Source organism: Neomonachus schauinslandi, chromosome 5 (genome assembly GCF_002201575.2).
Source record: "Neomonachus schauinslandi chromosome 5, ASM220157v2, whole genome shotgun sequence".
In the NCBI taxonomy this organism is placed as follows: Eukaryota; Metazoa; Chordata; class Mammalia; order Carnivora; family Phocidae; genus Neomonachus; species Neomonachus schauinslandi.
The window spans coordinates 166473413-166496317 of record NC_058407.1 but is presented as its reverse complement, the minus strand read 5'-3'; the positions used below and the strand labels follow the sequence as shown (position 1 = coordinate 166496317).

The following is a 22905-nucleotide window of genomic DNA, read 5'->3' as shown; positions in this document are numbered from 1 at the left end:
AGCGAGCACAGCACTGCTGCGTGTCAGGCCCTGGGTGCTTGAACTCCATGGGGTTTGGGCCTGCCCGCAGGGAGCTTGCAGGACCCGGGGGGGAGACAGGTGCTCCAGTGGGTCCCCATGGTTCAGCACCACCGCCTGGGGCTCTCTGATGGGTGGAAAGGCCCCAGAGAGGCAGGGACCACCCCTGCTTCCTCCACTTCTGCTGCTGCCCACCCCCAGCCCAGGTAATTAAAAAAAACAACAACAACATATATATATATATATTTTTTTTTTAAAAAAACCTTTTTTTAAAAAAGATTTTATTTATTTATTTGAGAGAGAGAGAATGAGAGAGAGCGAGTACATGAGAGGGGGGAGGGTTAGAGGGAGAAGCAGACTCCCCGCCAAGCAGGGAGCCCGATGCGGGACTCGATCCAGGGACTCCAGGATCATGACCTGAGCCGAAGGCAGTCGCTTAACCAACTGAGCCACCCAGGCGCCCTTTAAAAACCTTTTTATGGAAATATAACATCCATGCAGGAAAGTGTGCATGCCACACGTGTACTTGCTTGTTGACTTTTCTCCAACCGAAACGCCTGTGTAACAGAACCCAGATCAGGTCTGAGATCCTGCTGGCTCCCCAGTGCCCCTCTTGCTTGTCCTTCCAGTCAGTACCCCTGACCCAAGGCGGACCCCTTCCCTGATTTCTGATGCTATCAATAAAGGTGGTCTGGCAACTTCATTTTTATTTATTTGTTTGCTTATTTATATTTATGTTATTTATTTGTTTATATTTAAGCAGGCTCCATGCTCACTGTGGGGCTTGAACTCATGACCCTGAGATCAAGATCTGAGCTGAGATCAGGAGTAGGAGGCTTGGGGCGCCTGGGTGTCTCAGTCGTTACACGTCTGCCTTCGGCTCAGGTCATGGTCCCAGGGTCCTGGGATCGAGCCCCACATCGGGCTCCCTGCTCAGCGGGAAGCCTGCTTCTCCCTCTCCCACTCCCCCTGCTTGTGTTCCCTCTCTCGCTGTGTCTCTCTCTGTCAAATAAATAAATAAAATCTTTAAAAAAAAAGGAGTCGGACACTTAACCGACTGAGCCACCCAGGCACCCTGTGTGCGTGTGTATATATATATATATATGTGTGTATACATATATATGTGTATATATATATATATTTTTTTTTAGAGAGAGAGTGTGAGTGTGGTGGGGAGGGGTCGACGGAGAGGGAGAGAGAATCTTAAGCAGGCTCCACACCCAACATGGAGCCCGATTCAGGGCTCGATCTTACAACCCTGAGATCGTGTCCTGAGACGAAATCTAGAGTCGGACGCTTAACCGACTGAGCCACCCAGGTGCCCTTGTATTTTCATTTTTAATTGTGGTGTAATTGACACACAATATTATTAGTTTGGGGCATATGACATAGTGACTGGACAAGTCTCTACATTGTTCGGTGCTCCTCACTGTGTCCCATCTGTCACCACGTGAACTTCTGACGATATCACTGACTACGTTCCCTTCACCTGTTTCACCCATTCTCCCACCCCCTTCCCCTCTGGTATCCACCAGTCTGATTCTCTGCATTCGTGAGTCTGTTTGTTAGAACTTCATTTTATTTATTTATTTGACAGAGAGAGACACAGCGAGAGAGGGAGCACAAGCAGGGGGAGTGGGAGAGGGAGAAGCAGGCTTCCCACTGAGCAGGGAGCCCGATGTGGGACTCAATCCCGGGACTCCAGGATCATGACCTGAGCCGAAGGCAGTCGCTTAACCAACTGAGCCACCCAGGCGCCCCAGGACTTCCTTCCTTTTTAAGGTGGAATAATATCCCATTGTATGTATGTACTGCATTTTGTTTATCCATGATCTGTTGATGGATATTTGGGTTGCTTCTATTTTTGGCTATTTTGAATAATGCTGCTATGAGCATAGGTGTGCAAGTTTCTTATAAATTTTTATCTGATCTCTTTGTTCACCCCCATTTGCACTCCCACTTTCAGGGATACCTGGTATCTCTAACAAGGGAGGCTTTCTGGGGTGCTGGATGCCAGTCAGCTTTCTTTTTTCTTTTTTTTTTTTTAAAGATTTTATTTATTTATTTGAGAGAGAGCATGAGAGGGGGAGAAGCAGAGGGAGAGGCAGACTCCCTGCTGAGCAGGGAGCCCGATGCGGGACTCGATCCCGGGACTCTAGGATCATGACCTGAGCCGAAGGCAGCCGCCTAACCAGCTGAGCCACCCAGGCGCCCCAGAAGCTCTTAATCTTTTTTTTTTTTTTTAAGATTTTATTTATTTATTTGAGAGAGAGAGCGCACATGAGAGGGAGGAGGGTCAGAGGGAGAAGCAGACTCCCTGCCAAGCCGGGAGCCCGACGTGGGACTCGATCCCGGGACTCCAGGATCATGACCTGAGCCGAAGGCAGACGCTTAACCAGCTGAGCCACCCAGGCGCCCCAGAAGCTCTTAATCTTGTCCAATTTATCCATCCTTTCCCTGCTTTCCAGCTCTTCTGTGTCCTGCTTAAGAAATTTTGGCCTACCCTAGTGTCATCAAGATTTTTATCTCATGGGTTCTGCTAAAAGCTGTATTGGTTTGCCTTCCACAGTGAGATCTGCTGTCCATCTGGAATTGATTTTTGTGTACGAGGTGAAGTCAACGTATTCCTTTCCTTTTGCTACTCTGACAAGTAGCCCCAAATGTACTGGCCTCCAAACAAAAATGTATTATCATCTTAAAATCCTGGAGGCCGGGAGTCTGAAATGGATCACTCCAGGCTAAGATCAGGATGCTGGCAGGGCCTTGTTCCTTCTAGAAGCTCGGGGAAGGGTCTGTTTCTTGACCTTTTCCAGCTTCTCGAGGCTGCCAACATTCTTTGGCTGGTGGCCCCCTCCTCTGTCTTCAAAACCAGCCATGTTGCACCGAGTTGTTGGCACGCTGTCATCTCCCTGATTCTGTCCCTCCTGCCTCCCTCTTGCATTTCGAAGGACACTTGTGATCCCTTTGAGCCTGTCTGGATAATCCAGAATAATCTTCCCATCTGAAGGTCAGCTGACTAGCATCCTTGATTCCATCTACAACCTTACTCCCCTTTGCCATGTGGAAGCTAACATGTTAACAGTTTCCCGGGATGGAGACAGGAACATCGTGGCTGTGTCGGGTCTGGGGAGGGGAAGGAAAGTCATCATTTCTACCCACTATAGGCGGGATCATGTTTTTTTTTTTCCCCATGTGGTTGTCCAGTTGACCCAGCATCACTTAGTGTAAAGACCATCCTTTGCTCGGGGGTATTTTCTTTTAAGATTTTATTTATTTATTTGAGAGAGAGAGAGGGAGAGTGTGCGAGCGCGCACACAAGTGGGGGAAAGGGGCAGAGGGAGAGGGAAAAGCAGACTCCCCGCCGAGCAGGGAGCCTGATGCGGGGCTCGATCCCAGGACCCCTCAGGGATCATGCCTTGAGCCAAAGGCAGATGCTTACCTGGCGCTCAGGAGTATTTTTTAGTTTCTTCTGCAAATCCTGGCCCTAGAGAGGAGCCTGGCTGGCTGGGTTGGGGAGGGGAACCCAGGTGATGGGGTGCTTTCCCGCAGCTCCCTGGCCTGGATGTGTGGGACGGTGCTACAATAGTAAAAGGAGAGTAGCTCAGTGTCCTGGCCTGGGAGGCAGGACACGGGAGCCCTTTCCTTCCTCTTCTGCCTGGATCAGCAGGTGACCTCAGCAGGCCCCTTCCCTCCCTCGGCCTCTGACTTCATCTGGTTGCAGGGACCCCCTTGCCCAGCACCAGTTTCTGTCACTTGAATCTCACTGTCCTGGTCCCTTGCTCTGTGACCGGCAGCCTGGGCCCCAGTTTCCCATTCTGTGAAATGGGAATAAAGATGGGTTGGAGGACAACTTGAGTCAGCCAGTGCCTGCCCGCATCCTGGGCCCGTGGCAGGAGGGCCCCAGCTGTCCAGTCTCTGGGGGTGTGGGTGGCCACGCAGCCTGGAGCGGGCTCTGGAGCCTGGTTGTGAGTGTGTCAATTCTGTGTGTGTGTGTGTGTGTGTGTGTGTAAGGCAAGGAAGTATACTGACCTTGACTTTCCTTCCCCTCCCCCAGACCCGACACAGCCCTGATCCCCTTTGCTGTGCTGAGAGACAGGATCTGAACTACCTCCCGGCCTGAGAAAAGATGGCCCCACTCCAGGGTGTCCAGCTCAGGTAAGACAGACAGCCCAGTCTTTCCTGGGGCTCTGCTGTCACCCCTGGCTGTGGGTAGGGTGGGGAAAATGCTGACTTTACAAATTGGGGTCTCCAGCCCTGAGCCTAGAGGCTGTGAGAATGGTGAGCACATTGGACTGGACCCCAGTCTTCTGGACTTGGCCCCGCTTGCCCCCAGCCTCAGGTGCCAGAGAAGGGTTGTCCTCTACTCAGCCCCTGTGTGCCCCGCCCTCCATGTCCATGCTGCCGGCCCGGCATGCCATCTTCCCTGCCTCAGCCTGCCTCTCCTTGAAGCCACGTCGGCTGGTGGAGCCTGGGTTCCAGCTTGGGTTCCGATCCCAGCTCTGCTGTGAGGCTTGGGCCGGCCCCTTCCCCAGGCTGGTTCTGGATGGCCGCCAGGGCCCTTGGTACTCCCTGGCAAGGCCCGTTACCTCCCTGTCCTTCTTGGGGCCACGGTCTCCTGCCAGCCATTGGCCCACAGCCCTGTGAGTGGTAGGATTGCACAGCCTGGGCTGGCTCTGTGGGGCCTCGCTGGCCGGGTGAGAGCGAAGGCTGGGTGTGGGGACGGGGGCACAGGGAGGCCGGCGCCGTCTCCCCAGCCGTCCCGTGAGGCCCCCGGCTTTGGCTCTCCCCTCAAGCTGGCAGGACTCGCAGGGAGGGGGCCTGTCTCAGCCCTGCCCTGCTCTGTGCCCCCACGTGGGGACTCTAGCTTCACCACCAGGCGGAAGTCCCTGACCTCGGTCAGATGCAGACAAAATGAGCCTCCCTTCCGAGCAGGATGGGACAAACAGGGAGTGGCAGCTGGGAGTAGGCCCATGGGGACAGTGGTTACACCCGCCCGCTAGATTCAGGGGTTGGGGGGGCGCTGGGTTTCTGGTGCAGGTGGGACTGTTGGGGTGCCTGGTGGGGCAGGGCTGGGGGAGCCCACACCACACAGACATCAGGGGGAGCCTTGGCCTGGCAGTCAGCACCTGTGGGGGGGTCTACTCTGTTTGGGGCCTGCCCTCCCATTCCTCTGGGTGGGTGTGTACAGGGAGGGAAGCCACTCTTTGCTTCCCCCCCCCCCGTCTGCCTTTGCGTCTTTTAGAAATTTTAGTTTAGGGCGCCTGGATGGCTCAGATGGTTAAGCGTCTGCCTTCGGCTCAGGTCATGATCCCGGAGTCCTGGGATCGAGTCCCGCATCAGGCTCCCTGCTCTGCGGGGAGCCTGCTTCTCCCTCTGCCTCTCTCTCTCTCTGTCTCTCATGAATAAATAAATAAAATCTTTAAAAAATAAAAAAATAAAAACTTTAAAAAAAAAAAGAAATTTTAGTTTAGGGCGCCTGGGTGGCTCAGATGGTTAAGCGTCTGCCTTCGGCTCAGGTGATGGTCCCAGGGTCCTGGGATCGGGCCCTGCATCGGGCTCCCTGCCCCGCAGGAAGCCTGCTTCTCCCTCTCCCCGCACCTGCTTGTGTCCCCTCTCTCGCTGTGTCTCTCTCTGAGAAATAAAATCTTAAAAAAAAAATAAATTATTTTATTTAAATTTAATTAATTAACACAGATTAGTTTCAGAGGTAGAGTTCTACATTTTTTGAAATGATTATGAATATTTTAGACACTCAAAAAAAGGAATAGACAGAATATGATCAACACCCACGTATATCCTTCAGGACTGAAGAAACAAATCTTAGAAATAGAAACAGAGCCCCCAGTTACCGCACCCCAGCCCTGTTCCCACCTCGAACCCACATCCCCGGATGTTGCGTGGACTGTTCAGCACCCTGCTGGTGCCTCCCGGGCTATGTGGTCCAGGCTCAGGCTCCGTGGCCACCAGCCCCTGCTGCCCGGCCTTGCCAGCTCCTGGTGTCACCTGGCTTTTTGACTTTTTGCCCATCTGATTGGGTGGGAAACAGGATCTCCTTGTGGCTTGGATTTGCATTTCCCTGCTGACTGGGAGGCCCAGCGGCTGTCCGGTGGGGCCCTCTCCTCGAAAGCTGCCTGTTCTTACCGGTCTCGTTCTTACGTGTCTGTCGTTCTTACCTGTCTATCCGGGGTGCCCTCAAATCTTCCTTCTTCATGTCACATACTGGGGGGTCCTCCCAGCCTGTGCTTCTCCCAAGGACCCCATCACTCGGCCTCCTGTCCCCCCCCAAGTGTCTCTCAGGGGACTCACACCTGGCATGTCCCAAACCGGGCTCCCCGCTCCAGCCCCCACCTTCTCCGAGGTCCCTCTCCGTGTGGAGAGATGCCCCCTCCTTCTGGGACCCTGGGTGCTCCCTCCATACCCGCACCATTGGCCACCAAATGCCGCTCAGCACGTCTCTGCTCTCTGTCCTCTCCAGCCCCCCACCGGTGGTTCAGGCCGCATTGTCGCGTCCCTTGTCTGTCACAGCGGCCCCCCGGGACTGTGGCCTCCCTGCCCTCATTCGCCCCAGCGCCCTCATCAGCTGGGTGATTTTGCCAATAGGCACACCCCTTGCTTGACACCCTCTGTAGCCCCACATCCACTCAGGCTGATGGCCTGTGTGTGGGACTGGGAGACCCCCCCACCCCCACCCTGCTGTTCCTCCCCATCTCTGGATGAACCCCCCCGACACACACACATTTTAGCCACTAAATCCTCAACTCTTCGGTTGGCCTGGCAGAATCTGGCTTCTGCCCGGAAGTTCCCCTGCCTGGCCCCCAGCGCCCCATGCTCCCTATTACGGAGCACTGCCCCCCCCCGCCCCCACGGTGCCGCCGTGGCCTGAGCCTTAGGGCTGGTGGTGAGGGCTCAGGGACCACACGGAGTTCATCTCTGAGCTCTGCTGTCTGGCACTCGGACCACAGGGCTGGGAGAGGAGCGGGGAGCACGGGCACCCTGGCTGCTGACCCTGGAGGCAGGGGTAGGAAGAATAACCCAGGGGGGGCCCTGATGTTGGGGGTGGCAAGCCTGGGCTTGAAGGCTGGGCTTTAGCCAGCAACAGTGTCTTGCCAAAGTGACTCCTGGCGCCCGCCTCCCGCAGCCCCTGGGCTATGGCAGCACCCTGGACGTGGGCTTTCCACTGTCCTATTTGGCACCTTCCCCCAATTCCGTCAGGGCCACACCCTGGGCCTCCGACTGGCAGAGACTTCTTGGGCCTCATTCCCCGCTGAGCCTGCGGCCCGCCACCCCCGGGCAGCTGAAATGGAAACCCTGAAATGCAGCCCGGGTTTGTCTTTGGGGTAAATGGCAATTGAGGGCAGCACAAAGGGGGCCTGTTGGTCTGAATGCTGCCTGCCCTCCCCCGCCCCTCCCCTGCCCGCCTCGCCTGGGCGCCGAGTCCCTGGGGGAGGCAGCGTGTGCACCCTGGGCCTTTCGAGATCATAATAGAGACCCATCGGCGTGGCAGTTGCCCTTCCCCGGGGCCTTCCGTGGGCCAGGCACGGAGGGCCGCCCGTGGGGTATGTGTCCTGACTCGCCCATCCACGCTCCCCACGGGACAGCCATACTTTCACCCCCTCTTACCGGTGGTGCAACAGGCACCCACCGGGCCACGGACCCACAGCCACTCGTGGTGGCTCGGGGTCTGGACCCACATTGCCTGCAGTCTGCTCCCTCCCTGTCTCCCAGGCCTGCCCCGCCCCCCAGAGCGTGGCCAGTGGCCAATTTATCACCACGTCCCGGCTTTTCCCAAGAAAGCCCTTCCTTCCTCTATCCCACGAGCAGGGCTGAGTCACAAAGGGGTGATTGGCCCCAGGTCTCCTCCCCCTCTTCCTGTTCACCATTTCTTCTCTCCTCCCCTCTCCCCTTCGCTCGGCTCCCCCAGCTCCGGAGACCCTGGGGGTGGGGGCGGCCACTGGCCTCTCCTGCCCGGCCCTCCCTGCGCCCTGGCAGTGGTGGTGGGCCGAGGGAATGAGTGAGTGCAGCCGGCTCCTCTGGTCTCCTTTGTCAGCAAGGCATGCGGGCGCTCTCCCCAGAGGCCAGGGGTCTCACAAATGTTAGTCCAGGCCCAGGCTGCCCAGCCCGGGGCTGGGTCCAGCACAGTCTCTGAGCAGCGTGTGACGTTGGGTGAGTTCTGATCTTTTCTGAGCTTCCCAAGCTCTTCCTGTGAGTCGGCTTCTGGCTCATCGGGGCTTGGGAAGACGAGCGAGGCTCCATTCCTGCAAGGCCTGGCATACCCGTTTCTTCATACTAGAGGCTGCTGGGATCTTCAGGGTCCGGGAGGGAGGGGGGCAACGCTGGGAGCCTCCGGAAGCCTCCCCTGGGAGGAGCGTCCTGGAGATTTGTGGCTTCGGAGGCCTTTGTCCTCTGGGCAGTGGCAGGTGTGCCCTCGCATGGGGTTTCCGGATCACGGGCTCTGGGCCAGGCGCTGTGCTGGGGCCGGGTTCTCAGAGAAGCTGGGGCCCTGCCTGGGGTTGCCCGCGGGCTCCCGGGAGGCAAGATGAAGATAAAGGAGAACAGTATCTCTCCTCGGCTCAGCATGCCATCCTGAGGTCTCTGTGGGCCAGAGGTTTGGGGAGACTTCGCGGAGGAGGAAGCATTGGGCTAGGTATTGCGTAGGTGGTTGGAACAATGAAGCAGGTGGGAGAAAAGGCACAAGTGGGGTCTGGGAGGTGGGGAGTTGTCAGGTGAGTAGGGAGGGAATGCAGGGTCATCCGTGGCAGTGCTGGTTTGGGACTCCGATGCCAGGGATGCTGTTATAATGCCTGGTCCCTGCCTCATAGGACATGCTGGCTAGCGGGAAGGTCAGACTGCCTACATGAAAAGCCATGGCTTTTTATTTGAGGCCGAGGGAATAGCATGTGCAAAGGCCCTGAGGCTGGAGAGTGCTTACTGTGATCCAGGTGTGGCCGGAGGCCGGCTTGGCTGGAGTGAAGTGGGCAAGGGAGGGCCATAGTGCTGGAGGTAAGAGATGAGGAGGGCTTTGAAGGCCGCCGCACTAACTTCTCTGGAGAGCCGTCAAGGATTTTATTTTTTATATAATTTTTAGAAGTTAAGATTTAGCTTACAGACCATAAAATTCACCCCCCCTTTTTTTTTTTAAAGATTTTATTTATTTGACAGAGAGGGAACACAAGCAGGGGGAGTGGGAGAGGGAGAAGCAGGCTTCCCGCGGAGCAGGGAGTCCGATGCGGGGCTCGATCCCAGGACCCTGGGATCATGACCCGAGCCGAAGGCAGGCGCTTAACGACTGAGCCACCCAGGTGTCCCAAAATTCACCCATTTTAAATATGGCTTGGTGACTACTTTGATATTTAGTATAAATACAAGTTGTATGGCCATCACAATCCGTTACACTTCTGCCTTCTGGAAAGTTCTCTCATGCCTGTTTGTGGTCAGTCCCAGCTTCCACCCCCAGGCAACCCCTGATTTGCTTTCTGTGTCTATAGTTTTGAGATCCCCTATAAATAAGAATCATGCAGTATGTAGTCTTGTGTGTTTGGTGTCTTGCGGTTAGTGTAACATTGTTGAGGGTGGTCAATATCGTTACACGTGTCATACTCACTTATTATTGCCAAGGAGCGTTCTGTTGTGTAGATACCCTGCCTATCACTCACCAGGTGATGGGTATTTCGTCGTTTTCCATTGTTCGGCTATTATGAATAAAGTTGCTATGAACTTTTTTTTACAGGTTTTTGTATGAATATGTGTTTTTGTTTTTCTTGGGCGGTTGGGTCATATGGTAGATACACATTTAACTTATTTTTTTTAAAGATTTTATTTATTTGAGAGAGAGATTGAGAGAACAAATGGGAAGAGGGGCAGAGGGAGAAGCAGACTCCCCACTGAGCAGGCCCCCCCCCCCCCATGCAGGACTCGATGCCAGGACCCTGAGATCGTGACCTGAGCCGAAGGCAGACGCTTAACTGACTGAGCCACCCAGGCGCCTGGTGATTAGAGTTCTTTAAGTGTTCTGAATAGAAGTCTTTTAATGTATGATTTGTAATATTTTTCTCTGTGTGTGGGGGGGGTGTTTCAGGCAGAGAGGGGGCCCAAAAGTCATGGGGAGGGGGCACCTTGCATCTTGTTCCAGTCCCAGCAAGAGGCCTTCCTCTGCCTCACACGTGGGGCCCTGCATTAGGATTTCCTAGGTCAGAGGGCCCCCCGCTAAGCCGCTGGAGCAGGAAGCCAGTTAGGCACCCACAGGGAGGGATATTCGCTGTCACCAGAGAGCATGCCCCTGCTGGCTCAGTCAGTCATTCGGGCTTGGGGGGACGCCAGCAAGTCCTAACCTAACCAGAGAGCAATGTCTGCAACCCACAGTCACTTCCCTGGGGAATGAGCTTGCTGGAGGGCCAGGTTCTGGGGAACGAGGGAGCAGCTGATCGAGCGACTCCCGGGCCCCAGAATTCCTGGGGTGTCAGAGTTGTCCATCGGAGGATTGGAATGTTGGGTTTGGAAGGCTTTAGGACCAGGCCAAGGGTGACAGCCATGGACCATATTCCTGTTGGCTAACTTGGGCCTGTAGGTGTCACTCATGTGCCCCGGGGGATTATCTGTCTCTGCTCTTAGGGCTGGCAGCCCTGCATGAAGTTCATCCCATGGCTGTGCTAAGACAGGTCATCGTGTCGCTGGCTCAACTTGCTGACCTGACAGCCATTTGGAGGGCACTTTGCAGACTCCTGCCGTGAGCCTTGTGGATTGGCTTCTTTATCAGTCAGAACTCGTTTGGTTGCAAGGGGCAGTGCCCCTCAAATAGGTTTAGGCAAAAAGAGAAAACGATGCATGGGTGTGAGGATTTGTTGACTGGTGTAAGTAAGGCGCTCAAGGGACCAGCTTCAGGCTCAGCTGGATCCAGGCCCTCCATCCAAATCCAGCAGCTCAGCTCTGCTTTCTCCACATTGGCCTCATTCCCTGGCAGGCTCCTCCATGCGATAACTGGGATGGCCCTGTAGTCGCTGGCATCCAACCCACACCCAGGCAGCCCCAGAGAAAGAAAATAACCCTTCCTAAAGGTAGCAGCCAGAGTCCAGGCCCTGGTGCTCCTTGCGTCATATGATTTTCCCTTACCTAACCACGGGGGCTCTGGCCAGGCCTGGGTCATGTGCCGACTCCCCTCGTGTGTGGCGGGGATAGCCCATATAAGTCTTACGGATCAAGAATGGAGGAAAGGGTTCTCTGAAAGAGAATAGCGTTCTGTGACCACGGATGGGTAAGGATAGGGCTGGACTGGCAGAGGCGGCCTCAGAGCCGAGCACCCGGAGAGCACGGATTTCCCCTGTTCCCGAGGACCCCGGGGGTGATGCTTTTGCCCAGAATCCTCTGCTCATCCGGTGGGGCTCTGTGTTCCCTTTCCCCACTGGACAATGTGCTCGCCAGACAGAGGCCTGCAGCTCCGGGGCAGGACCGGGTCTGGCTCCTGGCGAGCCCTCCATGAACGTCTGGTGCAAGAGAGGGTGTGTGCACAGGGCAGCGGAGGAGAGGGCCCGGGGACGGCAGGCCTGTCTTGTCTGCCCCAGGCTGCCCATGCGTGTCAGAATCCGTAGCAGCCTGTGTTCGGGGGGAGTCCCACTCAGCCAAACCTGCGGGGTCCCCATGGAGGGCTGCTGGGGCTACGACAGCTCCTCCTGCCGACCCCCAAACCTCCCTGCTCCTGATTCTCGCCTGCCGGGCCCAGGAGGCGGGCAGAGACCGCACGGCCGACCGCGGAGTCCAGCAGACCAGGACACGGGCCAGGCCACACCATTGCCACACTGGGCCCATGCTTGCTGCCATTGCTCTGTGTCTCGGTTTCCCTCTCTAGGGAAGAGGGGGATGGTGGCCCCCGCCCCACTGGGTAGGGGGGTGCAGGAATCCTGCTGTGTCACCACTGGGGGGGCCCTGGCCCGTGGTGACATGATGAGGTGATCGCTCTCGTCTGCCCGCAGGTGAGGGGCGATGGCAGACAGGACGTGACCCGCACGGACCCTTCTCCACACACCGAGTGGCACCACCATGCAGAAGCCCAGCGGCCTGAAGCCCCCCGGCCGTGGGGGGAAGCACTCGAGCCCCGTGGGCCGGACGTCCACTGGGTCGGCCTCCGTGTCCGCGGCGGCAGTGGCGGCCACCGGCTCCAAGGAAGGTGCGCGGGGCCGAAGGTGGTGGGTGAAGGGCCGGGTGTGGGGAGCGGTTCTTCCAGAAGAGCCCCTCAGAGACCAGCCTGGGGGCTAGCAGCACACGGAAGTTCTTCCTTCTGTCTGGCGGTAATCCCTTTCCTGATTAACTAGCGCCGAGCACTGATGCACGCTTTATGGGTGCCGTTCTTTTTCACGCTCCCCCTGCTTGGGACGCAGGTCGTACTGCGGGCTCCGCTTGGGGGTGAGAAAGTGGGGATCCGGGTGGGCATGGCAATGGGCCCAAGGTCACTCAGCCAGGATTCAAACTCCAGCCTCCACCGGCCTCCCTGCCCCCCTTGTGTTCCCTTCCAGGGTCTGGGATTGTCCTAGCGAGCCAGCTCCATCTTCCCGCCAGCCTTCTTGTCTGCCACCCAGAACCATGTCCTTTAGCCTTTCCGCCCCTGACCCCTCGTCCTCCTGCTGGCGGGCGGAGGTGGGGGCTGGGTGCCCGGGCTGGGGGTGGGGGACAGCTGTTAGCTGCGTGCTCTTCTGAGGATGAGAGTAAGGGAGCCCACAGTGGAATATTCAGGAAGTTTGCTGCAGAGGTAACATTGCCTGTCATCTTCACCCTTAGAGGCAACCGTTATTTTGGTTTCTATTCTTCTACTATTTTTTTCGTACCTGCATGCAATCATGCTGCATATACAACTTGAAAATCTGGTTTTTTCCCTTCTAATATGATCAAGTGGATTTTTCCTCGTCATTTTTAATGGCTGTAAGGTATCCTGTCCAACCAGCAACTATAAATGAAAGGCCTGCTTTGTTGACACAGTCTTAACCACCAGAGCACTCGTTCTGAGCAAAACCGGAAGTGGGCCTAGCCCTCCCTCGGGGCTGCTGGTCTGGTGGGGGACGTGGAGTGTCATGAGATCCTAGAACTGGGGCCTGACCAGGTCTGGGAGTTCAGCCTTGAGGAGGGGACAGGTGAGCCGAGGTCCAGAGGGTGATAGTCTATTAGTTGAAGAAGGGAGGGTGTTCCAGGCAGAGGAAACAGCTCATGCAAAGGCCCAGTGGCAGGAAGAGCACATGGCAAATACTAGGGAGGGCAAGAAAGAGAGTGTGGCTGGCATGTGGCCAGTGACAAGTGTGCTGGTGAGAGAGGATGGGCGACGGTGGGGACAGCTTGGGGGGGCTGTCCAGGGCATTTCGCTTCTGTTGTAATAACACCGGGAAGCCATCGGAGAGTTTAAATCAAAAGGAATATGATAAAAAAAGAATTGGAAACGTGTTCTTAACTCCTTCTCTGCAGTTGGGGATGATTGTTTCCTATTTTTCCACTTTGATAAATGACGCTGTGATGAATGTCTTTGGGCACAAATCCTGGCTTTGATTACCCTCCAGCCAGCAGGGTAAGACACTGTCCATCTCATCTGATTGGTACAGAAGTTTGGAGAGACAGAAAAATAGCCGGGGGCCAGATTAGGCAATCGGGGCCCTGGGTGGAGTCAAGGAAAGTCTGAGCCAAAGGTATGGACAGTTGGCAGAACCAGGGCCTTGGCAGAGTCAGACAATAAGGCTGGGAGGGTAAGGAAGCTGTGTTGTATGGCCTCTGGGCAGACTTCTGCAGGCAGGCTTGTCCAGAACAGTCCCATTGGAGGCCCAGACTTCCTTTCCAATGTGACAAATTCTCCTTTACTCATGACATTACTGAACAATGGGAAGAGGCCAGAGAGAGAAAACACAGGGGAAAGGATGTTCTGGGGGGACAGAACAAGTGATGCAAAGGCTCTGAGGCAGGAATGGACCTGGTTTGTGAGAGAAGGAAGGAAGACAAGTCTGGGTGGAGAGGAGTGTGAAATGAGGTTGGGGAGGGTGGCGGAGGCAGATCGTGAAGGGCAGGGGTTTGGGTTGGTTTTCGGGGTGACCAGGGCTGTTGGAGGGTGTTAGCAGAGGAATGGTTGGACACTCACGTCCCTCAGCTCACTGTGTGGAGAACGGGTTGTGGGGGTGAGGAGCCCAGTGAGGAGGCGTGTGGCCACCCAGGTCGGGAGGCCTGCACTCGCTGCCAGGGCTAGGGGAGGTCAGAAGGCCGACCACCAGGAGTGGGCCATCAGGGAAGGCTTCCCAGAGGAAGCCGGAATGAGCTGAGCCTTCAGGATGGAGGGAATGTGAGTGTGGAGAGGAGGAGGGCCTGCTGGCAGTGGAGGAAGGGCACGGGCAAGGGCACGAGGGGGGCTGAGCTGGGTCCAGTGGGGGTTGTGTGGCGACTCCCTGGGAGAATGTCACCAGCGTGACCTGACCCTCTTGTGTCCTGGAGAGAGCCCCGTCACACCTTCTGGGTTTTGTCCTCATTGCTCCCTCCCCGATCAAGAGGGGCCTGAATTCTGGCTCTGATCCCGCCCTTAATGCCCCTTCTAACTAACTGCCCCTGCTGTGGGACTCTGGAAGAGGAACTTAATCTCTCTGAGCCACAAATGGGATCCAGAGAGTTAATGAGCGCCAAGTGCCTGCAGGTCCAAAACTCAAGAAGGACTCCTTTCTTTTCCTTTCCCCATCCCTCCATAGTGCCATTACAGAAAGTTTTGCGAGTGATAAAAGCAGCAGCCACCACCCTTCTGCTTAACCTAATCACAGCCGCCACTGTGACAGAGCTCCTTCCGGGCTTTTCTCCTATGGCACATGACCGTTGGAAGCGGTTCAGTCGTGGGCCGTGCCCAAGTCTGCCACTCACCGCGGCGCGTCTTACTGCCTTCCGTGGGAAGTGTCCCCCCCCCCACCCAACCTGAACTGCTGCAGTGTCTTCGCTGGTCTCTGTGTGGCCTGCTGCTTGCTTCCCCTCAGGGTGGGGGCTGTGGGGTCTGACTCTGCCTGGGGCCCCCCCGCACCCCCCCCACCCTGCAGGACTGTTCCAGAGAGAGGAGGTGCCACGCCGTGAATGCCCGATTGATGACAGAGCCACACCCCCGTGCCCGCTGGGGCATCTGGGCTTGGCGTCCCCCTCCCTCTGCCTCTGGCAGGTCCCAGCAAGGCTTCCAGGCGGCAGGGAGGGAGCAGAGAGCCCAGAGCAACTGGCCTGGCGAGAGGAGGAAGGAAGATTTCTGGGGCCCACAGCGGCAACTTTTGTCCCAGCTCTGCTCCGGGTCTCAGAACCAGAGTCTCTGGAGAGGAGGAGGGGCAGGTGGAAAGACCAGAGGAGGACAGGGTCACCCCCCCCGCCCCCCGCTGGCTCCTTGGGCTCCCTCACCCACCCCAAGGCTCTGGCCATCTGCTGTCCAAGGTGCAGGACGTGCCCACCCCTGTAGGAGGCCGGGACCCTGCGTGAGGGGCACTGGGGCCCCAGAGGTGGGTCTGGTGGAGACTGGAGCCTGGGAGTGATGGTGGGGGCGCGGCGGCAGCAATAAGTGGACTCTGTTCTGGGAATCGGGGCAGTGGCTGTCTCCCAAAGTGTGAGCTCAGCCTCCGGGCTGAGGGTCTGGCCCAGAGCCGGGCCTGGCCCGGTGCCCCTGCCCCCAACCCTGTGGAGACGGAGGGGGGCTGCGTCAGTTCCCAGAGCTGGGACATACAGGAAGCGGCAGGAACAAGGGGCTGTTGGAGGGGGACTGTCGTCCTGGGAGGTGGCCCAGAGGTGGTCAGAGTGGCAGGTGCACAGGAGGGCCGTCTGGAACCCACCAGTGCGCAGAGGCTCATGAGGTCAGGGGCATCCCCGCCGGGCAGGATGGAGCCCCCCTGGAGGCTGCTTCAGGTCAGGCTGTCACGGAGGCTCTTGCTCAGGAGGTGACACTGGTACAAAGATCTGAGTGACAAGCAGCAAGCAGCCCAGCCGAGCTGGGAAGAGCATCCAGGCAGAGGGACTAGCGGCTGCAAAGGCCCTGAGTCTTGAGGTGTCTGCGGGTCAGAGCGCGGCTCGAGTGGGCAAGGGGGGAGTGTCGGGAACAGGTCCAGGGCAGGCGTCGGGGCCCCAGTGGGGAGCTGGGAGCTGGCCCGGGGGGCCGCCTGGGGTTTGGAATCCATCCTGGGCCTGAGGGAGGAGAAGGGGGTCCAGGCTTCCAGGCCGGCAGAGGGTCCACCACTGCCCCACGATGGTGGGCAAGAGGGGATGGCAGCAGGCTGTGAACAGGAGCCCCCAGCCCTCCCGCGGGGTCTGCTTCTGGGCCTCAGGTGGAGGCAGGCAGGCCAGGTGGTGGGGGTCCCTCCTGGCCCCAACAAGAATGGGTGACCTGGGGAGTGACATGGGGAGGACTCAGGGCTGCCGGGCAAGGGACAGACACAGGCCACTGCCGCGCTCCCTCTGCCCCTCCCCCAGAGCAGGCAGGTCCTCAAGGGGCCCCTCCCCTCCCCCAGGCGCTGTGGTCCGGCCCCAGAGGTATCCCATTTACGAGGGACAAGGGACGGTGTTTGACCCTCCCTGCTTCACCAAGGCGTCTTACCATGCTGCTTCTCTTGAACCACCCAGGGAGAGAACTGTTCTTTCCATAGGCTCAAGCTGTCATCTGAGTTGCCCAGAACAATAGGGCCAGAGAGTGGCGGGGCTGGAGTGGAGACTCAGGTGGGCTGGGTCTGAAGCTGGCTCAGGCCACTGGCACTTACCGCCCTGCGCAGGGGTGGGGTGGCTGGGACCCCCGGTTTAGTCCTGTCCTGGGCAGGTGGCAGGTGGGAGGAGTGATCAGTTCTCATTAGGCTGGGCACAGCTGTCCCCCAAATTGCCTATGGCCTTCCTCATGCTGGGGACCCAGGACATGGAGGTCAAGGATGGGTGTGCACGGGAGTTCCCCCTTCAGGCAGGGAGTAGGCCACTCGGGGCAGGGTCCACTGCCTGTGTCGTGATCCCCCCAGAGGGCCTACACAGGGCTGGTCCCAGAGCTTTTCCGCTCTGGCTTACGGAACTGGGACCCAGATGCCCCCCGTACCCGGTGGGCGCTCCAGACCCGGGAACCAGCCCGATGTGCCCCAGCTGGGACCCATAGGGCTGGAGCTGGCCTCTAGTCTTAGACACGGGCCCTATCCTACTCCACCCCCTGGAGGGTGATGTCTTTCACCTTGGTACCCCGCTCCCTGGGAGGGCAGGTGGCATCATCCCCGTTTCCAGTGACTTGGCCCAGCCGCCGTGCAGACATGGGCAGAACCAGGACAGACTTCCAGCCATTGCCCCTGCAGAGGCTGCACGAGCCCCAGGCAGCACCCCACCCCCTTCAAGGTCAAGTTCTCCGGCCCTCCTCCCCTAACCACATCCTAAACTTTTTAATGGCATCAGGAGGGGGAAAGCCAAGCTGAGCATTTCTGTGGCTGGACTGCAGAGCAGGTGGGGGGCAGGGCAGCCTCCTAATGTTCCTGACGTCGCCTGGTATTGATCCGGGGGGCAGGGGCCCATCTGCCAGTGCCTGCCTGCCGGCCGTGGTGTAGCCAGAGCAGGGCTTCTCCATGGGGAGCTGGCTCTGCTCTTTCCAGGGTAAGCCTCGCACTGTCTTCCCCACCTCGGTCCCTGCCTGAGTCTGCTGGATGGGGGCTCTGTCCTCCTGGTTTGGGAGTAGGGGGGAACGGAAGGGGACTTCTGAGTCCCGTTTGGCTCAGGAAGGACGCCGAGCTCTCTTTGGGACAGAGCCCACCCTGGAGTGGACTGATAGAGGGTTCCTTCTTCCGGGGTGGCTGGCTGGAGACAGAGCAGGGGGACGCCAGGCCTGTTGCGGCCTCAGGGGGTGGGCCCTGCCGTGGTCTGGGTGGGCCCCGGGGTGGATTCAGTCACTGATCAGAAGCACTGACTGGAGAGTGGACCAGGCTGGGGGACGCACTGTAGGAAAGCTGGCTCCCTTGAATGCTATGGGGACCTGGTGCCTTCCTTCATGACCTCTGCCTTGAGCACCTGCTAGGGACAGGAGGGGGCTTAGAGCAGAAGGCTGCTTTGGGGTTCGTGGTGCATTTATGTATGTTGCTCTGGGGCCCCCGGGGACGAGAGGTCAGGGTCGTGGCCAGTCTGCATTTCAGCCTGGTCGTGGGCTCCAAGGATGGAGAGGGGAGTTGGTGTGCGCCCCCCTACCCAGGGCTTGCATTCTGAGTGGGACTTGGATGAGTACCCTAGCAGCCTGGGAGGCGGGCTGTGTGAACCAAGGGAAATCGGAGTCCTGTGGAGTGGCTGTGCCAGTGAGGGGCATTGAAGCTAGTCTGATGGACATAGAGAGGAAGATGCCAGGGTGACCATTCTATCTGGGACAGCCCTAGTTTATGTCTGTGGTCTTGGCATGACACCGTATTAATAGCGCCTCCCTTCTCTTCAAGGTGTCTGGTTTGGGATGATGAATCACGTGGTCACCTTCTTTATAGCCCCTCCTACGAGGTTGTGGTGCTCATCAGCACGTTAAAGCCTCTGACAAGTCCTGCAGCAAAAATAACCCTAACTTTGTTTAAGCTGCTATTTCTCAAGCTTGTTGGAATTTGGAGATTATTTATTTTCATAATACCTATTAATCCCCTGTGGAACTATGTTCTGTGGAACATTTAAGGAACCGCTTGCTTCCTTGAGGGGCTAGGTCTTAGCATAGGCACGCTTTTTTTCCCCTCCGACCTTCAAGGACAGAGGGCCAACTTCATTACATGCTTCAGTTCAGAGCATATCGTCACTGTGAGCCCCTGCAAAGCCCCTCTTGTGTTTTTGTAAAATTGATACCTTTTTATCATGTTCCCTGCATCCAGGCATCTGTGTCCATGTCTGTGTCGGGACACTCTTGAGCCCTGCTTTCTGACCAGGTATCACATCAGAAACACCTTTCCGTGTAACCTGGAAGAATTATTTTTATTTTTTTAATTTTTTTTTTTTTAAGATTTTATTTATTTATTTGACAGAGAGAGAGATAGCGATAGCAGGAACACAAGCAGGGGGAGTGGGTGAGGGAGAAGCAGGCTTCCCGCGGAGCAGGGAGCCTGATGCGGGGCTCGATCCCAGCACCCTGGGATCATGACCTGAGCCGAAGGCAGACGCACAACGACTGAGCCACCCAGGCGCCCCAAGGAAGAATTATTTTTAAAAAGTTGCTTAAGGGGTGCCTGGCTGGCTCAGTCAGTAGAGCATGTGACTCTTGATCTTGGGGTTGTGAGTTCGAGCCCCATGTTGGGTATAGAGATTAGTTAAAAAAAATAAAATCTTAAAAAAAAAGTTGCTTATGAATCTGAAAGGCTTGACCATAATTTATATAATGCTCCCCTCTTTGGTGGAACTTAGGTTCAGGGTTTTGGTTTTGTTTTGTTTTTTTAAAGATTTTTTTTATTTTAAGTAATCTTTACACCCAATGTGGGGCTTGAACTCACAACCCTGAGATCGAGAGTCGCACACTCTACTGACTGAGCCAGCCAGGTGCCCCCAGGGGTTTTTTTGTTGTTTGTTTTGTGAATGATAAGACAGTGAGTCAGTTTTTTTCTGTCTAAATTATTTCTTTGGGAAATGGACCAAAGATTCCATTCCCTATTTAATTTTTTCCTATTAAAAATTTTTTTTGTTTGTTTTTTTAAAGATTTTATTCATTTATTAGAGAGAGCATGGGAGAGCACAAGCAGGGGTAGGGGCAGGCAGAGGGAGAGGGAAAAGCAGGCTCCCCGCTGAGCAGGGAGCCCCATGCGATGCAGGGACCCTGGGATCATGACCGGAGCTGAAGACAGACACTCAACCAACTGAGCCACCCAGGTGTCCCTATTGTATTTCATTTTTATGACTTTTTTTTTAACAAACTAACACAGGCTTCTTCTAAGAGTCTAAGGTTAACCTAGAAAGTTTTCCCTGTCTAGAGTTGAAATGACCCAGGTGGGGAGTGAGGATGTGAGTGGGTTCATGTTTAGGGGGGCTCCTGGATGTCTCTGGAAGGGGGGTGAAGCAGGGCAGGGGGTGCTGGAGGCTGGGAGAGACCCTTCTGTAGGCTGCTGTGGCAGGTGGTGTGAAATCTCACCGGCCTGCTATCTGGAGGGACCTCTGGGACCCTAGAGGGAGGTGTGCATTTCAGAGTTATTTCTCCTGCAGAATTGCTAGATCTGATGAATAACTGGATTGGGGGCCACGGTGAGGGGAAGGAGCAATGAGGATTTGTGGTCTGAGTAAATGGGTGTTGGGGGACTGCACCCCCTAACTGGGGAGTACAGAGGAGGAGCTCTTGGGGGGGGGTCACTGTGGTCTAGAACATCAAGTGTGAGGTCCTAGGGGACATCCAGGAGGAGGCAGCAGCTGGAAGGGTGGGTCTGGCGGCCAGGGACGGGATCAGGACTGGAGTGAGCAATGGGGGCCCAACTTCTCCATCTTTCTCTGTCACTTGGATCTTTTACAAGGGGAATGCATTAGTGTCTTTAAAACAGCAGGGACGTGGCAGCATATAAGCAACAGGTCAAGGTGCAGGAGTGGGTTAGATTGTGGGGGGCGCACAGTGTAGATCAGGACTCCCCAGGTACTGACCACAGAAGGAGGACATCCCTCCTGCCCCTCGCCCCTCCCCTCCCCCTCCCCGCATTAGAGGCAGGTCAGAGACTTGGTGCTTCTCTGTCTTCTCTCCTGTCTGTCATTCAGGGGGTCTGTCGAGAATTCTGATGGGTTTTAGCCTGGCCACCTGTGCAGGGTTTTGCTGGACTGGGACTAGCCGTGTGCTGCCCACTCCCGAGAACCAGCGCTGAAATTGTCAGGAATTTTACAAGCCAGATGTTAAACACGGCCTTGACTTAAAAAACTAGATCGTATCAACTTGCAATTTAATAAATTCTATTAAAAACATAGGTAATAAAGGGGCGCCTGGGTGGCTCAGTTGGTTAAACGACTGCCTTCGGCTCAGGTCATGATCCTGGAGTCCTGGGATCGAGTCCCGCATCGGGCTCTCTGCTCAGCAAGGGGTCTGCTTCTCCCTCTGACCCTCTTCCCTCTCGTGCTTTCTGTCTCTCATTCTCTCTCTCTCTCAAATAAATAAATAAAATCTTTAAAAAAAAAAAAAAACATAGGTAATAAATACTCAAGACTCATGACTTCTAGTCGTACTTATAGTAGTATTTATACCACCAATTTACTACTGGTAAAATAGTGCTGTTTTACCAGTAGTCAGATTTTATAGTATCTGTGTTTTTGAGGTTATTGCTCTATGGTGGAAACACTATATAATCTTTTTCCAACTCCGTGTTCAGTGTGACACCACGCTGGTAGCTTGAAATTGACCACGGTGGGACAATTTATGGAAATGGGCAAACGCTACAAATCAGGGTTATTATTTTTCTCCTGGAGAGCTAATTGGTAAGCGTTTACCAGCAACCCACCGGCTGGGACACAGGACCACCAGGGTGGGCAGGGGTGGAGGAGGCAGAGAGGAGTCCTGTCACAGGGGCACGGGGGGCCTTGAGAAGAGGGTGGGCAGCCAAGCCAGGGGGCGGGGGGACCCTCGAGGCCCGAAGGAGCCCAATGCAATGCAGTAAGGAGGCCACGGGGACCTCCATGGGCAGTGTCCACAGTGGGAAGGGGTCAGAGGGACTGGGAAGCAGAGTCTCGTTGCTGGTGGAAGAAGCCGCTTCCTTCTAGACACGGCTGGATGGAAAAATACCCAGGGCCAGAAGAGCAAAGGACCAAGTAATGTCTAAATACAGTCCCACTTGTGTTTGTTTTTTTTTTTAAGTGCGCAGTCTGTGTATGCAATGTCCACGCACCGGATAAAGTCTGGGGAAACATACTCCAAGATATTAACTGTAATTGTGTTTGTAGGGCGGAGCTATAGGTGCTTTCATTAAAAAAAAAAAAATCAGTAAGTCTGCTTTCTGATTTTTCTGCAGTGGACATGGATGATCTGTGTAGTCTAAACATTTAAATAGAAGGAGAAGAGCTAGTTGGCTGGGAAGGACAGTGGGTGGCCGCAGGAGGGGTGTCAATGGGGGAAGCTGTTATTTTGAGGGCTGGGGGGTATTTGTGGCACACATGGAGAGCCAGAGGGGGGACAGGCAAGAGATAGTGGGGAGGCGGGTCCCTGGGAAGACCAAAGGGGGATAGAGGTTTGCTTCTAAAAGGAGAAGAACTTAGCTTTCCTGTAGAAACACAGGGCAAACAGTGGGCTCAGGGAGGTACAAAGGTTGGGTGGGGCGGACGAGGTGAACCAGGAGCTGCCTGGAGTGAGCCTCTGTCCTAGATGGAAGGAATGGGACCAATTCTCTGCCGCTCGGGGATGTGAAAAATCCATACACCAGCGCAGAGTCGTGGCGGCCCCTCCTTCTGGGAGCGGGACCAGCTCTGAGCAGGCAGCTTGCATTGAGGGCCTGCCAGCCTGGGTGCTAGAGTGGAAACAGGGCCCTCCCCAGCGTCTGTTCAAGTAAGGGGGGGCACGTGTACACGGTGACATACGGGATAAATCTCTGGAAGGATGATGGAGGGGGTGGAGGCCGATGTAGGTGGACTGGTTTTTAAAAGAAGCAATCAGGGAAGGCTTCTCTGAGGAGGTGAGGAGTGAGCTGTGTGATTGTCAGGGTAGAGGTTCTGGAAGGCACTCGCACCCGCATTCACAGGGAGCCTTCTCTCCCCAGCCCCAGGCCCCCATGGATCTAGGTTCCTCCCCATCAGGGAGGTGGCCCTCTGAGTTGTTATCTGCACCCCACTCCCTTGCTGGGCCCCCGTTTGGCCATGCCTGTGGTCCTCAGTGTCTGACCCTGGGTGCTCGGAGAACAGGGTCCCTGGCAGCTGAGATTCGGCCTGTCCCCGCTTCCCCAGGCAGGGTGGGACCCAAGCCCCTGCAGGAGGAGGAGGGGCGGATGTGTTTTCCCCCCG

The 22905-nt window shown here is 56.1% G+C and overlaps 1 protein-coding gene across 1 annotated transcript in view; it reads left to right on the top strand.

Annotated features, from left to right (window-relative positions):
* Positions 1–4085: 4085 nt before the first annotated feature.
* CLIP2 (CAP-Gly domain containing linker protein 2) overlaps positions 4086–22905 on the top strand; it is a 61510-nt gene continuing 42690 nt past the window's right edge. The window contains exons 1-2 of the mRNA XM_021700321.1: positions 4086–4173; positions 11982–12175. Of these exons, the coding sequence (XP_021555996.1) occupies positions 12049–12175 (127 nt within the window). The 5' untranslated portion in view covers positions 4086–4173; positions 11982–12048. The remainder of the gene's footprint in view (positions 4174–11981; positions 12176–22905) is intronic.